This window comes from Sminthopsis crassicaudata, chromosome 2 (assembly GCF_048593235.1).
Source record: "Sminthopsis crassicaudata isolate SCR6 chromosome 2, ASM4859323v1, whole genome shotgun sequence".
In the NCBI taxonomy this organism is placed as follows: Eukaryota; Metazoa; Chordata; class Mammalia; order Dasyuromorphia; family Dasyuridae; genus Sminthopsis; species Sminthopsis crassicaudata.
In genome coordinates this window covers 471,361,078-471,378,466 of record NC_133618.1, presented here as the reverse complement: position 1 = coordinate 471,378,466, position 17,389 = coordinate 471,361,078, and the positions used below count along the sequence as shown (strand labels likewise).

General features: G+C 36.7%; 1 protein-coding gene across 1 annotated transcript in view; it reads left to right on the top strand.

Annotated features, from left to right (window-relative positions):
* The first annotated feature begins 3,400 nt into the window (after positions 1-3,400).
* The window catches only part of LOC141552915 (uncharacterized), a 64,145-nt gene continuing 50,156 nt past the window's right edge, over positions 3,401-17,389 (top strand). The window contains exons 1-4 of the mRNA XM_074284830.1: positions 3,401-4,214; positions 6,239-6,327; positions 16,595-16,721; positions 17,051-17,146. Of these exons, the coding sequence (XP_074140931.1) occupies positions 4,181-4,214; positions 6,239-6,327; positions 16,595-16,721; positions 17,051-17,146 (346 nt within the window). The 5' untranslated portion in view covers positions 3,401-4,180. The remainder of the gene's footprint in view (positions 4,215-6,238; positions 6,328-16,594; positions 16,722-17,050; positions 17,147-17,389) is intronic.

Sequence of the window (17,389 nt, the reverse complement as noted above, 5' to 3'; positions counted from 1 at the left end):
GATATTTGTGGAAATACATATAGAAGAATTGCATGTTTAACATATATTAGATCATTTGCCATCTAGGGGAGGGTGTGGGGAAAGGGAGGAAAACAATCAGAAGACAAGGTTTTGTAAGGGTGTATGTTGAAAAATATCCATGTATAAATTTTGAAAATAAAAAGCTTTAATAAAAATAAAATAAACGGACAGAACCAATCCAGATAAGGCTATCACTTTATCTCCTCCTTTCCATAAGTAGTAATTACCAGTTTTGGTTTTTAACATTATGACAATAACTCCATATAACTAAATTAACAACCTTACAATTTTCATAAGTGATAATCACATTGTGTTAGCTGTAAGTTTCTCATAAGTTGAAAACTTAAGTGGAAACATTTGCAAAATATTATAAAAAAAGGATTAGCAAGGCTAATAAAATAAGTTTGGAACAAGCTTTCACCTTCTTTAGTTGTTCAGTTCATACTTTAAAAACATTCAAGGTACTGGATGACAAATCAAATCTAGGTTCTATAATCTCAGAAAGAACCCATTACTTGTGAAGTAGTATCAACTGGTAGGATTTTCTTTTCTCAAGCAGTAACACATACTACCACTCACTTCCTGAGAATGAGATGTAAATTTCTGGACAACGCCAATGTAGGAATTTTCATTGCTTTTACTATGCATATTTGTTATAAGAGTTTTGGTTTTTTCCCACTTTTTTTTTAGAATAGATAGAGGGAGAATATCAATAAATTGGGCCAAAAAAACAAAAGAACGAAAGAAAAAAGTGAATTATGTGTTTAATTTGTTACATACTTGAAAAGAAAAGCAAACTGTATATAAAAGAATTTGGCAGTTTTGTGCATGAACTTCTTGTTCTATTTTACTTTGCATTTTATTTATGGTTGGTTAAATTCTGAATAAAAAATAAAATTTAAGATATAATGGAGGGAAGAAATAGAACTTGTTCATTAAACCTCAGTGGGCTAAGGACTCTTTGAAAGAGAAAAAAAAATATTTGAGCAAATAAAAAGCCCTAATTCACAAAACATTTATTATTCTTAAAACATTGAAGACAGCTGTAGAGTCAAGACAGATTTGGATAAGAGCTACAATTTTACATGCCCACATATACCTAATTTTTGTATTCTTGTAATCTCAAATCCCTTAAAAATCATTAGGAAAAAAGAAAGCATACTCTTATCAGATTGTGTTTGTGGTCTTAATAAAGTTTGGCTAAATTCTGATAGCAGAAACAGGATTAATGCATGTTTTCTTTGTAGAAAAACATTTTTTAATGTTTTAAAGCCACCTCTTTGTGTTTATTGTTCCACAGTTTCAGAAGATTTCAAATTATATGGAGAAATGAAGATAGCTACTTCTACTTCATTTATTAAAAAAGCAATCAGCACCATGGCCAGGGGTAACAGCACCACAAAATAGCAACTGGCTAAGAGAAACCCTGTTAGAAAAGCAAAGAAACTATCACAACTGAGTTTAATTGAAAGGTCAGTTCTCCAATACAGAAGAGACATTATCACTGATATTTACAAGGTGTAAACTAGTAACTAGTTGTGAGTATATTAATCAGTTTCACTCAATATGATGATTTTAAGTCATTTTGGATTACTTGCAGAGTGAAATTCAAAATCAAATAAGACTATGGAACTCACAGGGGTCCTATCATTTGGGTTACTGAGAAGAAAATTCCCACATGCAGTCATTTTTCTTTTTGACTCTTCTGGTGTATTAATTGACAAGGAAGCAACAGGAAGAGGAGGAATATATATATAACGTATATATCTTCCCTAGTTGCCTGGTATTCTATGTTAATGTCACTTTCCTTTTCCTTGAATGGCAAGGGTTTGATTTTTATGTAAGATTTGATTCTGTGATGAAACAGTCTTTCAGAGACAGATTCAAGTACATTTTTGATATGCTATTTTCTGATTCATCATCTCAGATTCTGCTTCATCATCCTATAATTGTGTTTGTTAGCCAAGGTAAAATACAAGTGTAAGATATAATGATAGAGTGGATCAAGGGATGTCATGCCATAGCAAGCAACAGACTCAACCAAGAAAATGTCAACATAAACTCAGAATAGAAATCCAAAGATATCTAATTAATTGGAGAGGTAGGACCAGAACCCAAGGTTTTTGAATCATACACAGTCATTTAAAAAACACATACACAATAACAACATGTTAAGCATCCTAGTCTCCAAAATATCATACCATGTGTACACTTTGACTCCATTTAGTCCTAGTTCCATGTTCAATGATGCCATGTAATCTACTTTGTCCAACCCCTTCCATCTCAAAACCAACAAACACAATGTATAAGAATAGATATAGCGTCTAGGATTATGTATCCTGAACTTTACATTGTTCTGCTTTACCTCTGAGATTCTATCACAGAGTCTTTATGCTTGCTGAATACCTGTATTTTGCTAGTTATGGAATTTAATGTGTAGCTCATATAATCTCATCTTCCTAATCTACATTTGTCTTCACACAGAAGCACTTAATTTTCTTTTTCAGTCATCAAAAATACTGATGATTAGCCATAATATTAAATTATAATAGTTATGTAATGATTTAAGGAAGCAGTTCTCAAACTTTTTTTTTCTAAATCTCTTTACATCCTTTAAATTAAATTAAAATATCTAAAAACTTGTGTTTGTGTGGCTTATATCTACAAAATTATTTATTGTTTCTTTGACTCACCAAAGCTTCCTTAGCTTAAAAGTTAGCTTTTCACTGTTTCTGACTTCCTGAACTCTGTTGTACTCACATCCCCACTCCCATTGCCGCCCCCTCCCCCCCCATACCCCAGGACTACTTCGTGCGTGTTTCTTTCCTCCTCCCCCGCTTCCAGCCCTGCTTAGTATCCCAGGGGGCTGTGCAGGACCCAAAAAAATAAATAATAGTTAACAAGCCATGCTCCTCCAAAGTCCATGGCACTAGCCCCATCTTCACTGACTCCTCCCCCTTAAGTGTCTCTTTAGGATTAATCTAGGTGGAAGTTTCTCGGGTTGAAAGGGACTCCTCAGCTTTGAGGGAGCATGAAAAGAAAACGCTTTTCAGGTCCGTCGTGAGAAAAAAAAAATGGGGCAATTTCTATTGAAATAGACTGTGATAGTGGACTTTTGAACGATAGAGAAGTTGATACCCTCTTCTCTAACATAGCCAATGAAGAGACCGAGTCTACTTGCTGGGCAGGGATTAAATGTCAATTCAAGAACCATCAGGAACTTTAGTTGAGGAGACCCTCTATAGAGATAGAGAGCTGGAAGATGAGGAAATGTGGGAAGGAACGGGAAAGCACACAGTCCTAGCATTCTGGGAATTGTAGTCCACCTCTGGCAGTAGTGTCGTGGGCTTGCGCCTAGAGATGTATGCGCATGCTCGCCGCCATGGCCGGACGAGATGATTGTGAGTTGCAGCCGTGTCAGTTCAGGCCCCGCGTCCGGTGACCAGGTATTTAGTGACCGAGCGTCCGGCCCCGATGCCCACGCGCACTCTCGCCCTTATGGGGGCAGGTCCGGGAGGGGAAGAGTACCGGTTGCGCTCTCTGGGCGTGGTCACTGGGGCCTTCCCACCGCGCCCTGGATGTGCGGGGCGGGACCTGCCCGGGGGGTGCCGGGGACTGTGGCCGCTTCCTGCAGCTTTGCTTATCCTGCCTGACCGCCACACCACGTGCTGCCTACTGAGTGTAAGCTCCGTGAGGGCTGGGACTGTTTTCGGATTTTGCCGTAGGCACTTAATAAATGCTCTTTGATCTAATGAATGAGTGACTGAAACTCACCTGTGTCCATTTTGTACATCCAGGGTTTCTGGCCATCTCCGCAGGTCTCTGAGGGCCTACTCTGACGGAGGCTGCTGGGCCCCCCTGCTGACTCCTTCCCGACTCTGCCTAATCGGCCCCGGGTAGCTACAGGGGCAACAGAGGGAGGACTCATTCCTGGGGCGACAGATCAGAGCCCCGGAGTGAAGGAAGGCCCAGGCTCTGCAAGAAGGTGAATGTGGGGGAAGATACCACATCCGACTTGAGACCTTTGGCTAGAGCTTTGGGGCAGAAAGGAGCAGGCCCTGGAACTGCTGGTGCTTTAGCAATTTTCTGATCCACTGCCTGGTTAGATAGCAATTGGGTGACAGCAGAACATCCAGAAGCCATTGAGAAGTGGGTGACCATGGAAGATCTGACCCAGAGGCTTGGGGAGAGAGGTGAGATTTACAGAAGGGGAGGGAAGGTGACAAGGACCCCAGGAGGGGAAGAGGAGAATATATCTCAAAAGAAGGTGTGTGAGTGAAGGAAGTAAGCCTTACATTTAAGGAGTATGCCAACTTTGCTTCCCCTCCCCCCTCTTTTGACCCTTTCTCCCTTCCTACTACACACATGAAGATTCTTATCTTTCCAGGTCCAAAGATTCTGAACCTGTTTGGTCCCGCAGCTATCGATCACCTTGATCACCTTCCTTTTCTGTTCCAAATAGGGAATAATTCTGTTTCCTCTTAGATCAATTTGAATTTTTCCCTAAAAGACCTTTTACTGAGAACTTAAGAGGAAACACTAGATAGCAAGTTTCTAACATGCAGTTATCTGAATAATATTCAAGTCTTTCCTAGATTAGAGTCTTTGGCCAGCAGAAGCTTATGTTTAGCCATCTCTTGTGGGACATCTGATCCTGGTTCCTCTTTATGTTATACCCTCTATGGGGAACCTTTGCTGCATATCCCCTCTTTGTAAACCTTAAGTGTTCCTTCTCCGTTCCCTCTTGTGTTTCTTCCTTCACTCCAGTGAGAGACTGAATTTGGAGTTTGGATCCCAGGTGATGGGAATTATACATACATAAAACACATGTATACACACATATAAATTGTTTTTCCATCACCTACGTTTCCCAATATATTCTTTCCTCTTCCTATACCCAGCCATAAAAAAGAAGAAAAAAAAAGTTCAGGAAAACTGACTATCATATTGAAAAAGTTTGATGGACACAGTGTTCTATATCCTTAGGCCTCCACTTTTGCAAAGTAGAGAAAAGGTACGTTCTTTTACTTCTGGATCTAGGCTTGGTTATTAGGGATAATATAATTTTAATTAATAAATGGGTCAGGTTTCACTAGAGGAGAAACCTTTTATATATCAATAAGATATACATCATATTAAAGTCATGACCAATATTGTCAGGTTGATAGTACCATAATATTGTATATACTTTGTTTTTTAAAGACTACAGAGATCGTTTTCCTTCATTTTTTTTTCTTTATGAACTAACCAACAACCACCATGAATATTTCAGTACCTCCAAGATCAGTTTCCTATTGGGTATTATTCTTGGATTAAAGAGTAGGGGAGAGGTAGATCTCTCTGGCCTTGTAGTCTGGTGAGCTCAGTGAATGAAAATGTTTGGAATCTCAATGTTTCTCCTATGTTGTCTTCCAGCCTTATCTTTTTTCTGCTTTGTAACATATCCTCTCAAGCCAAGGTTCTTTCCAACATTCACTATTAACTGTTCTTGGTGGCATCTGGTGGGTTGATTAGAAGGGAGAGAGAAGAACTATCCAATTATACCTTCTTTTAAGCCATTTTCTCCAGAAGCTTCTCCCATTTTAGCCATGTATCAAATCGTCAGTACATTTAGCTCTACTTCTCAGAAATCCTTCTCATCAATTATCTCATTTGACCCTCCCAAAGACCCTATGAGTCAAGTAAGGAAGATATTATTTTTCCTGTTGTACAAGTATGGAAACTGAAATTTAGATAGGTCAGGTAAATTACAAACTATTTCATAGAGGGAGAACCAGGACTTGAATCCAGGTCTTCTGACTTTAGTCCTGTTTATATTTCATTGAGTGATATTTCTCCCTGCTTGAAAATCTCGTGTTTTATATCTAAGAAGCTGAAGATTGTGAATTGGGGGAAAGACACAGCAGAATGTTTTGATGAGCTTTACACTAATAAAAAGCTTTCAGAACTACACCTTTATTCGTCTGGATGTCTTTGAACTGGGGCTATAAGTATTAGATCATTACATCTTGTGCTTATTAGAAACATAAGGATAGACTCTAGGTTCTAAATGACCATATTTATCGTTCTCTCATTAGGAATGGGTTTCCCTTGGTCCTCCTTCCTTCATAAGGAATGTGGGGAATCACACCTAACTGGCAAGTCTAGCATGTGGTCTAATGAGTCTGGGAACCACAAAGTAGGAGGGTTTCCCTCATGGCTCCTTTCTCTTCCCCAGCTCTGCTTTCTCAGGATTCTACCCTTCCCCAAGAAGGGAGCATGAAAGAAGAGAAAATTAACTCTGGGCTCCTGACAGCCAAATCCCAGGTGAGTTGGGGTTGCTTCTCTCTTTTGAAATGCCATCTCAGGTATCAGAGGGTAAAAACATTTCCTTTCTCATCCATTTGCTTTTCTGCCCAATGACACGAGCTCTAGTTCTTTCTTAGAGGAGTTTTGGGTATTTGAATGACCAGTAAGTAATGTTTTCAACTTGCCTATCTTATTCTCAGTATTCTTATTCTCTTTGCCCAGCATCCACTCAACCATTAAATAAGTGATTCAGAGCTACCTGTATATTAAATACTATATTCAAGAATTTACAGATGGGACATAAATGACAACCTTCATTCTCAAGCAGTTTACTTTCTCTTAGACTCATAGTTTCCTTATTTGTAAAAATAAAGGAATTATACTAGATGATCTTTAAGGCCCCTACTACCTTTGAGAGATTAAAGGTTTACCCAATACTAGACTGAGAGATAATTATTGGACTTCATCTAGAACTTGGGACTTTGACTCCTTATTTAGTATTCTTTCAACTGATGGTAACTCTCTAGGGAAAAAAAGATACATATACAAAATGAATTCTTTTTATTATAAAGAAAAATACAAGTATATTAGTAAATATTAAAATAAATGGCACAGACAATAGATAAAGGAATTGAGATCAATATGGATCACAGTAGCAAAAGAAGGCTTTCTTTCAGAGTGGGATGTGAACTGGCCCTGAGATTGGATAGATGATTGGAAAGAATTGGAGAGGATATTTCATGAACAAAGTCTCAGAAGGAACCTTTTATACTGACCTGCCCAGAGTGAAAGAATCATGTTAGAAAGCAGTGGAAAATGGATTAAATATATAGGGTAGAGTTGGATTGTAGAGGGGCTTGAATTTTAGCAATCTGAGGAATTCATGGTTGACTGGAATAAAGAAAGGAGATAATATAAAGGTTTATATGATGGAAGACTGTTGATAGTAAATATGGATATGGCTTTCTAGCAGTTTTTAGTCATTTCCCTGAAAATTTCCCATGGGAAAACATTTTCACTCCAACAAGTTCAAATATCATAACTCTTACAGATTTTTCTCTGAGGAGTACTCCATTTGTTATGAGTGTGGCAGCAAAGCAGCCTTTCCTAGCCATTTTCTTAGAAGCTAGATATTTATATATTCTAAACAAGAAAACAAAAGAATTGGATTGACCACCAGAGGAAATAATATAATACCTAATATAAGCTTTGTTGTCCACAATAAAGTAGATAAGAATTTGCCCAGATTAAAATTCCATAGGTCAACATTTACATATATGTGATACTACTTTAATTAGTTTTTTTAGATATCCAGTTTATGGACAGTGGGAGAAAAAAGGTTATAAACCTCATATTTTTCTGAAGTAATATAGTGAATCTTAACTGTTGTGTTATGGTGATTAGTTTGTATTAAGCTCAAGAAATAGCTGTGTGATCTAGTGAAAAGCACTGGACTTCAAGAGTCAGAAGACCAGCAGTTTAGTCTCAACCTTGACCCAAACTGTGGGGCCATGGGCAAGTCATATAACTTCAAAATTTTAAATTTCTTCTCTTATTAAATGGTACATATACTTTTTACCTCAAGAGGAATTTTGAAAGGAAAGTATCATATAAGCCTTTGTAAAGCACAATGTAGATGTGAAACTATTAATATAGTTATTACATTCATCAACAATGAATTCAGTCCAACAGATACTAAGGTGTCTTCAAGACATTTTGTTAGATCTATAGACATATAAAATGACACTCAGACTTAAATAATTCCAGTGTTTTATCTGGGGAAAGTAAAGAATGATGTACATAGCTAATTATTAATACAAGATAAAGTGAAATGAGTGCCAAAGAGAGATCCAAAATAATCTAAGAAAATTTAAGGGGATAGAGAACACTTTTATTTGACTGGATCAAGAGGCTTGCCTCATGAAGGAGGAGGAAACTATAGACTAATGCCTTTGAATTAAGATCAGGATCTTGAAATACAATTGAGGAGAGAGTTCCTTCCAAGCTTGGGGAGCAGCCTAGACTGATGCATGGAAATCAAGTGAAGTCTTAGTAGTGAAAAAGTGAGATTGGGAAAGCTACAGTCTAGTATTGAATATAAAAAGGAAAATAAAGTATAATAAGGCTGGAAAAGTAAATCAGACCCAGATTGTGGAGGGCTTTAAATGGTAGATTAAGAACTTGATTTTTTTATCTAAAAGCCAATAGGGAACAACTGATAATTTTTGAGCAGGGGAATAACACCATTTCCACCACTATCACCATCACCATCATCACCATCATCATCATCATCATTAGAATAAGTGCCAAAAGTAAGAATATCATTGTCATTTATCTAGATTTCTTGTTTGGATCATATAACTCAAAAGCCAAGTTACCAAGTATTATAATATGACACATTATTATAAATCTATATCTGATTTACAATTAGAGTTCTTTGCAAGCATTAACATCAGTATAGCACTTTCATGTTTGCAAAGCATTTTATATAAATTATCCCATTTGAGCTTCAAAACCTTGTGAAATAGGTAAGAGTATTATTCTCCTCCCCCCACCTCTTTATAGATGAGGAAACAGAGACTCAATCAACTTATGATTTGTCCATGACTTCTAACACAACTGGAAAGTATTAGTGGTGAGATGTGAATCTTAAGTCTTCCTGACTACAGAAGCAGAACTTTTTTCTTTTTTTTTTTTCTGAGGCTGGGGTTAAGTGACTTGCCCAGGGTCACGCAGCTAGGAAGTGTTAAGTGTCTGAGACCAGATTTGAACTCGGGTCCTCCTGAATTCAGGGCTGGTGCTCTATCCCCTGTGCCACCTAGCTGCCCTGAAGCAGAACTTTTTTAAAGCATGTTGCCCATTCCACTATGTGAAGTTGACATGCTCATATGCCTTAGTATGACTCACTGCTTTGTAAAATGTGGTTTGGAGAAGGGAAAAACTTAAGCAGAGAGATCAGTTATGGTACTTTAAAAATCATTTGGGCAAGAGAAGCTGAAGATCTGAGCTAGAATATTGGCTGTGTGAGTGAAAGGAAATGGATATTGTAGCATTAAGATTCCCAGGATTTGGTAAAGAATTGGGTATAGGGGCTTAAACGTAGAGAAGAGGCAAAGATGGCATTTTTATATAAATGCACATATAGGTAGATACACACACACTCAACTGTGTCTAGACCTAGCTTATCATTTGAGGCAACAAAAGGAAAAGACAGTTTGTAAGACACATGTATGTTGTATGCATACAACACAAATATGTGTATGTAAAATAGTGTATATTGTACATACACAGGCATATGTATGATTATGTGTTTATGTGTATACACAGGCAATCTCTACTTCCCCTACTTTTCATTAAGTTGTTCTTTTGGACATGACTTTGTAAACTGATCACTATAAAATACAGTATAATATTCCTATTAGTGTAGTGTTATAATTAGGGATTCTGTTGCTAACCCATAACTCAGAATCATAGAACATTAGAATTGGAAAGGATGCCAGATATCTAGTCCAAAGCTTCTTAAATTGTGGGTCACAGTCCTATATGATGTTGTATAACTGAATGTAGGGGTCACAAATAATTTGACAATAGTAAAAGGCTGCTGAATACAATGACCAAAAATTAATTCAAAATTAAATGCATAATGAATTCGAGGTGTTTCTGGCAGCACTCGCCTGGGTTGCATTGGATGACTTCACTGAAGCCTTGGTTAAACACACAGAGCTCATACTTTGCACTCACTGTACATGCACGAATGCTGCCAGAAACACATCGGCTCCAATTCAAGACGATCGAATCAAAATTTCTTGGGTGAAAAGGGGTTGCAAAGGGAAAAAATTTAAGAAACCCTGATTTAGTCCATAACCTTTACTTTATAGATAAGGAAACTGAATCCATAAAGAAATGAAGTCATAAGACCATGTGTTAATGGCAGAGCTCAGAAAAGAACTCTAAAGTTTACAAAACATAATCTTTACAACCCTGTAAAATAGTGTAAGTATTATTATTCTCATTTTATAAATGAGGAAACAGGCTTAGAGAAGGAACTTGTTCTTAGGCAGAATATGTCAATTAGAATTTGAATCCAGGTCTTCTGACTCCAGGAGCTCTTTTTGTTGTTGGGTGAGATAAATTACTATATTAATAAAGTTAAGTTACAATCCCATTTGTGCTTTTCTTAATTGCCATGTCTTTTATATTCCACATACACTGAGTTATACTGATACTTAAGTGTCAACTTAGCAATCTTCATCCCTGTCTTTACAGCTTGCCCCTCTTTCCCCCTTTCCTATTCAAATAATTACCAAGTCTTCACTTCTTCCTGCACGTCTCTCATGTCCATCCCCATATCTCCCCTCATATACTTACTATCATAATTAAGACCTTTATCACCTCTTGCATGGACTATTGCAGTAGCCTCTTAATATTGTAGATCACAGAGTTGATTTCATCTTTCTCTTGGCTTCTTATTGACTGGAGAGTAGAACACAACCAGTACCATCCAGCTCCTCTCCAGGGGCCGGCATTGACCCTCCACAGTCTGTCTCTAGATCACCTCTCCACACTTAGGTAATTCTCTGCATTATTTTGTGTTCCTGACAAATTAGCCAAGAGCTGTTCCGAGAAGCATCCTATCTCCTTTCTTTACCTTTGCAAAGCTGTCTTTCATTTCAAATGTACTCCTTTCTCACCTCTGCCTTTTAACATTGTTAGCCTCAGTCCCCAGTTCAGGTACCACCTCTTCTGCATCCTATATCTCCTTTTTTACTAACTGCATCCCTTTCCCCTTTACCATGTACTCCTTTCCCCCGGTTAATGGTCTTCTCCTCATTACTTTGACCTATATTTACTTAATTGTGTAAAGTTGGATTCCATAGGTAGAATTTAAGCTGCTTGAGAGCAAAGATATATGTGTGTTTATATGTATGTATGTATGTGTATCCGTCCTCCATGGGACAGATAATGCTTTGCCCTAGTGAGTGCTTAATAAATATTAATTATGTGGTCAAACGATTTTAAAAACCCATGATGTCAATCCAAATCTTTTGACCATTTTCATAAATTGCATTGAATTTTAACTTTTTTTTTGTTACTTTGGCTTAGAATTTGGAACTAGAACAGATATTAGATCATTTAGTTCAAACCACTTATTTTTCAAAGAAAATGAAGGAAAAAATTTTCAAAATGGAGAAAAAGTGACTTGTTCTGTGTTACATGGCTAATTTATGATAGAATCAAAGTTAAAAACTAAGATCATCTGACTACTATTGTAACATTCTTATGCTACAGCCCCTGATTGTTAAAAAGAACTATCCTTTCTTTGCTTCAATTCAAATGATAAAATTAAGTGTGAATGATAATTAACCTTGAGTTGTAGTTGTCCATATCCATAAACCATGGGAACTTAATCACAAGTTTGTGAGCTAGAATAGTGTCTGGGATTTTTAAAAAATTAGTTCGGAAATTATGATACAATGTTAGGTTCTTACTAAGTGCTAATGAAATTATGAGATGGTAAGTTCTTACTAAGTGCTAAATCGGTACTTAACAATTCTCTAGTTCCGGCCTTTAGGGGAGTTTTACCCCTGTGAACTCCTGGGGAGGAGCTTGCATGCTTAGGAGGAACAAGTTCATTGGTTGAAGTCTTTCCTCCCTCCCCCCAAGCCCTTGCGTTATCCCACACCCATTCCCTGGGAGGATAAAAGAGGGCGGCACTCAAGAGATAGAGAAAGAATCTCTACTTGAGGTCAGAGTTGGTGGCAGTTGAGACAGCAGATCTCCTCCCAGAACTCTCTTTCTGCCGTAGTAAGAACCTAACAACACAACTTTCCTGAATTATAGGAAAATTCTCTTTTAAAAAATCATCTAGATTACAATAAGGAAGACTCATCTTCCTGACTTCAAATCCAGCTCTAGACACTTACAGTTTGTGATCTTAGGCATAACATTTAGTCTATTTGCCTCAGTTTCCTCATCTGAAAAATGAGCTGAAGAAGGAAATAGAAACCATTCTAGAATCTTTACCAAGAAAATTCCAAATAGGGTCACAAAAAGTCAGATGTTACTGACCATGACTGTATTAACAATAGAAACAACAATAGATTGTAAACTCTTGGAAGCCATGCTTTTTGTGTCACCCTTGTCAGCTAACATATTTTCCACTGACTAGATGATTAACAATAAGATTTTAAAGCTGTTAGAGACCTAAAAATCTAATATAGTACTTGTTGAATAAATGAAATCATGGGGTTCCAGTTAAAAACAAAACCAAAAACAAACTAAATGAAATTGTGTACCTCATAATGATGTTTCAAGCATGAATTTTCAAAAAGGTATATATTTCAGCCTACATATAATAAAAATCTGAATTTTCAACCTTCTTGATTTTATTCTTAAAGCAAGACTAAAAGTTTTGAGACAAAAGACAGAGACTCACATTTCATGCATTATAATAATAATATTTTTGCTTGAAAATTTTCCAACTTTTTTATCTTTTAAGTATTGGAGATTTCCCAAATATAATTATTAATGTTTAAGTCCATTTTTTTATTTTAGCTTTTAAAACTATTCTTCTCTTTCTTACAAGTTTATTGAAAGCATGACTTTATCTGAGTAGAGATGAACATCCATATATATGGATTTAGAATCATAATTCATTTTTTGTTGTATTTTTAAAACTTATAAAATGCATAACTGTTACAAGTAGATTGTTTGGTTAAGTACTCTTTTTTGTGGATAACATGCTTATTGTTGCAAGCTCTGAAGCACTTCAGGCTGTCTTCAGAGAAATACTTGTCTACTCATTAGATCTTAACTGATAATGATGAAGAATGCATATTTCTCAGATCATTACATGGATGGACAGCCCATTCATTTATTTATAAATGTTTTCACAAGTACTGTAAATAGACATGAAGTAGGCCCAGAATTGGACATGAATCAGAATTGGATAAGTTGCACTTAGCAAATTAAACATTGTTTTCAAAAACTTTAAGATGCTCTCCAGCATATCTTTTCAATGCCAGTATTTTTCCAATGATGTTACGTGACTATGAATCGTTAAATACCATTATTTCAAAGAGTCAAATTTGTGAGTGATTTAAAGGAAAATAGAAAAATGAAGGCTTACCTTCATTTCTTAAGTAACTTAAATGACTGTGGTACTTTGCTAATGACTTGCATGCAAGAGATTGCATAAAAGATAAAATATTTGTGACAGAAGGCTGGTCATGTAGCCAGAGCAAGGGAAAATAGATGGATGGCCCAAATGTACTGCAATCTGTGAAATGACAACTCAAAGGAAGTTCTCCAGCACCCACTTCTTAAACTGTCTGTTGGGTCCCATATGGAGTCTTGTAAGTGAATGTGGGGGGGGGTCACAAAATGATGACTTATTATCATTAAGTGTTTGATTTATTTATCTAATTTATATACTTATATACCTGGAGTCATGCAAACATTTCTCAGGCCAAAAATGATTGTGAATGAGAAAAGTTTAAGAAATCCTGCTCTGGCACATTGAGTAGATCTTTCATGGAAAACTTATGACAGGACATAGACTTATATGGTAAAGATGAGGGAGGTGTATTTAGGTTGCATATTGCACCAAAAGAAGGGGCATTTACATCAACACTTATGTAATTACAAATCCATCAAGTTTTAAACATTAGATTAAATATAACAAGTTATGTTCAGTAAAACATTTGGAATAGCTTTTAATGTTCTCTTTATAGACAAGATGGAGGGATGTAGGCTCTTAGATTTAGGCAAGATAGTAGCTCAGATAGATCTAAGTTTGGTGGAGTGATCCAAATTAGTTATTATCATCTTGGAAACAGGTGTTGAATTGAGTGTCCCAAGGATCTGTTCTTGACTCTATGCTGTTCAACGTTTTTATCAATTGCTTATCTAATGGCATAGAAGGTATATCTGTAATAAACAATTGAAAAGTTGAATAAAAACTGATTTCTCTCATGTCATGTGTGTGTTTACATTCTGAACAAAAAAACTGTATGATCCTTAAAGGCAAAGACCATGTTTTGGACTTTTTTTTAAATACTAGTTACATAGTAAAAAAAAAAAAAAATTGATTTGTTTTGGAATTCTTAGTGTCCTTTATGTTGATTGAGTCTCCGAGTTTGACATGTCATCTAAGACAAACTTCCCTGAAACATTAAACTTCTACTCAACATCTCCACCACATTGATGAGGGACCCAGTTCTCTTCATAAGCCTAATCTACTTTTCAACAGCTCCAATTTTTAGGAATATTTTCCTTATATTGAAAAGAAATCCATTCACTAATCCTACTTAGGACCTTCTAGGACAAGCAAAATCGAATACATCTTCCACATGAAAACCCTTCAGATATTTCCATGCTACCCATCAACAAGCATCTACTAAAAGCTTGCCATTCCAGGCACTATACTAGAGCTAGGAATATAGTTGCAAAAATGAGTCCCTGTTCTCAGGGAGCTCATACTCTAACAGGAGAATACAACATTCATAAATAAGTAAATACAGACTATATAGAAAACAAATATATAAAGATAAGAAGTACTAACAAGGGAATTAGGAAAGACCTCTTCTGTGATGACCGTGTTAGCACCCTGGATACCTTAGAATCAGCCGAAGTCAGGATAAGCAAAAGACGCTGATCTTTATTCTTGGTCTTTTGGGGTCACTGTCAGGGGAATAGATATAGAGGAATCTCCACACCTTCCTTCTCTCTCTCCACCACCAAAAAGTAACTCTGGCTTGTTTTACTCCACCCTCCAATGCCTCTTATAATTCTCTGTATACACCAACAGATCCAGCCAGCATAGAATAGTAGGCAGGGCCATTCTCCAAGCATATGCTAATAGAGTATTGTCCAATTGGTAATTAGCCTTAAGTGCTCAAACTACCTCAGTGCATCAACTCAGTTTCAGCTCTTTACACTCTTCAATGAGATGACACTTGAACTGATCCTTGAAATGAGCTGGAGTTTCCAAGGAGTTGAGTAGACAGCATCATAGGCATGTGGGGACTGCTTGTACACAGCCACAGAGGTGGGATATAGAGCATCATGTAAGAACAGAGCAAATAGGCCAGTGTGGCTGGAGTATAAAGTACTCAAAGAGGAGTAGTATATAATCAGCCTATAAAAATAGAATGGAGATAGATTTGTTTTATTCTGAAGTATACTAACAAAAGTTTGTATTTTATCCTAAAAGATAAATCAGTGATATTTCTGTAGTAGGCAAGTTGATATGGTGATACACCTGTGCTTTAGGAATGTCAATTTGACAATTCGGTGGAGGATGGATTGCAGAGAAACTGGATGTAGGGATTTCTGTTAGGATTCTAGTGCAACACATCAGGCAGCAGCCTGAACTAGAGTAGTTGTGGTGAAGAGAGACAGAGATGAATGTGAGAGATGTAAAAGAGATGAAATTGATACAACTTGGTAACTGATTGAAATTAAACATTCACATACACTTTTATAGATCCTGATTCTTTTCCCCTGAATGCATTCCACTAAGTTAATATCTTTCAAAATATGATCTGAATACAACACTCGAATTTTATATAACCAGAACAGAGCAGAATGAAAGTATTACCATTTTTGTTCTGTATACTACACTTCCATTAATGCAGCAAAAATCTACATTAGCTTTTTTGATTTTTCTATGTTACACTGTTGTCTCATGCTTGACTTGCAACCCAATAAAATCCTTCAGTGTTTTTAGGATAAATTTTATCAGGCTGTGTTCTCATCTTTATGCATACAGTTGATTTTTGAAAGAATATTAATTCATCCCTATTTGGCCCATTTGTTCAGCCTATCAAAATAGGTGCAAATATGATAAACATTCCATTTTTGTCTTCATTGAAGTTATTGGTTAAAATGTTGAACAAAACAGATCAAGAAAGGTTGCTGCAATACTCCCTGGAGATATCAACTCATTATTACTTTTAGGGTCCAAATTGAACTAGTTTTGAATCCAATCTTTCATCCAATCTACATCTTTCCATCTTGTCTTCAGTGATATAATGAAAGACTGGGAAAAGGCTTGCTGAAATTGAGGTATATATTGTGCCTGTGGCACTCAATCTACAAGTCTAATTTATTTTTTTTAAAAGAAATTAATTTTTTATAAAATGATTTGGATTTGATTGTTCATACATCCTTGTTAAGACCATTTATTTATAAAGCTTGTCCTCATCCTGTGATGCTCCCAGCTTTCCCCAAAGCCACATTGCTGATGGTTCTAGATTTAGCAGGAATGTCTTTGGAATTTCAGGAGTCATTGACGTTCAAGGATGTGGCTGTGGACTTCACCCCGGAAGAATGGGGGCAGCTGTACCCTGCTCAGAGGGACCTGTACAGGGAAGTAATGCTGGAAAACTATAGGAACCTGGCCTCATTGGGTAAGGGTGGCTTCCCTGAAAGATTCAGAATCTGCCTTTTAGATTATCTTTGTTTCCTTGATTGTTAAGTGCTATGGGTCCTCCGAAATATTAGAGTTTGAGCTTGGACTTCAGAGCTCGGAGAAACAGAATATCCTGGCTCCCTCTTTCTAAGTGAAAAGTCTATACTTACTAGTATTAGAAATGGGCAGCTTCAATGTGCTGCTCTTTATGCTGCTCTTTTCTTACCCTTCAAAGGTCTTGAAGAGCAAGTCACTGAGACTGAATTCTAGGTTTGTTCTTTGTCCCTAGCACAAACAACCAAGTCCTTTGTCTTTACTCATGAGCAGGGCATCAAGTTTCCAAACCACATTTGATCTCCCAGTTGGAGCAAAGAAAAGAACCTTGGATGATGGAGAGAAAAATTCCAAGAGGGAACTGCTCAGGTGAGTGATGAGAGCAAGGCAAATAGGATTCACTGTAAGTATCAATGGGGTGAAATTTGGGAAATAATTGTGTGGGTGGTCCTCTGGAAAAATCCCAATGCCTCTGAAGAAAACTAGGACCATTTGATAAGAGCTACTATAAGTACCCTGACTTCACTCTGCTGTGTCACAGCAGAATATTTTACCTTATACAGGAATTTTTTTCTTATTACATCCCTGAAAGATAGTTGACTAGCCAGTCTC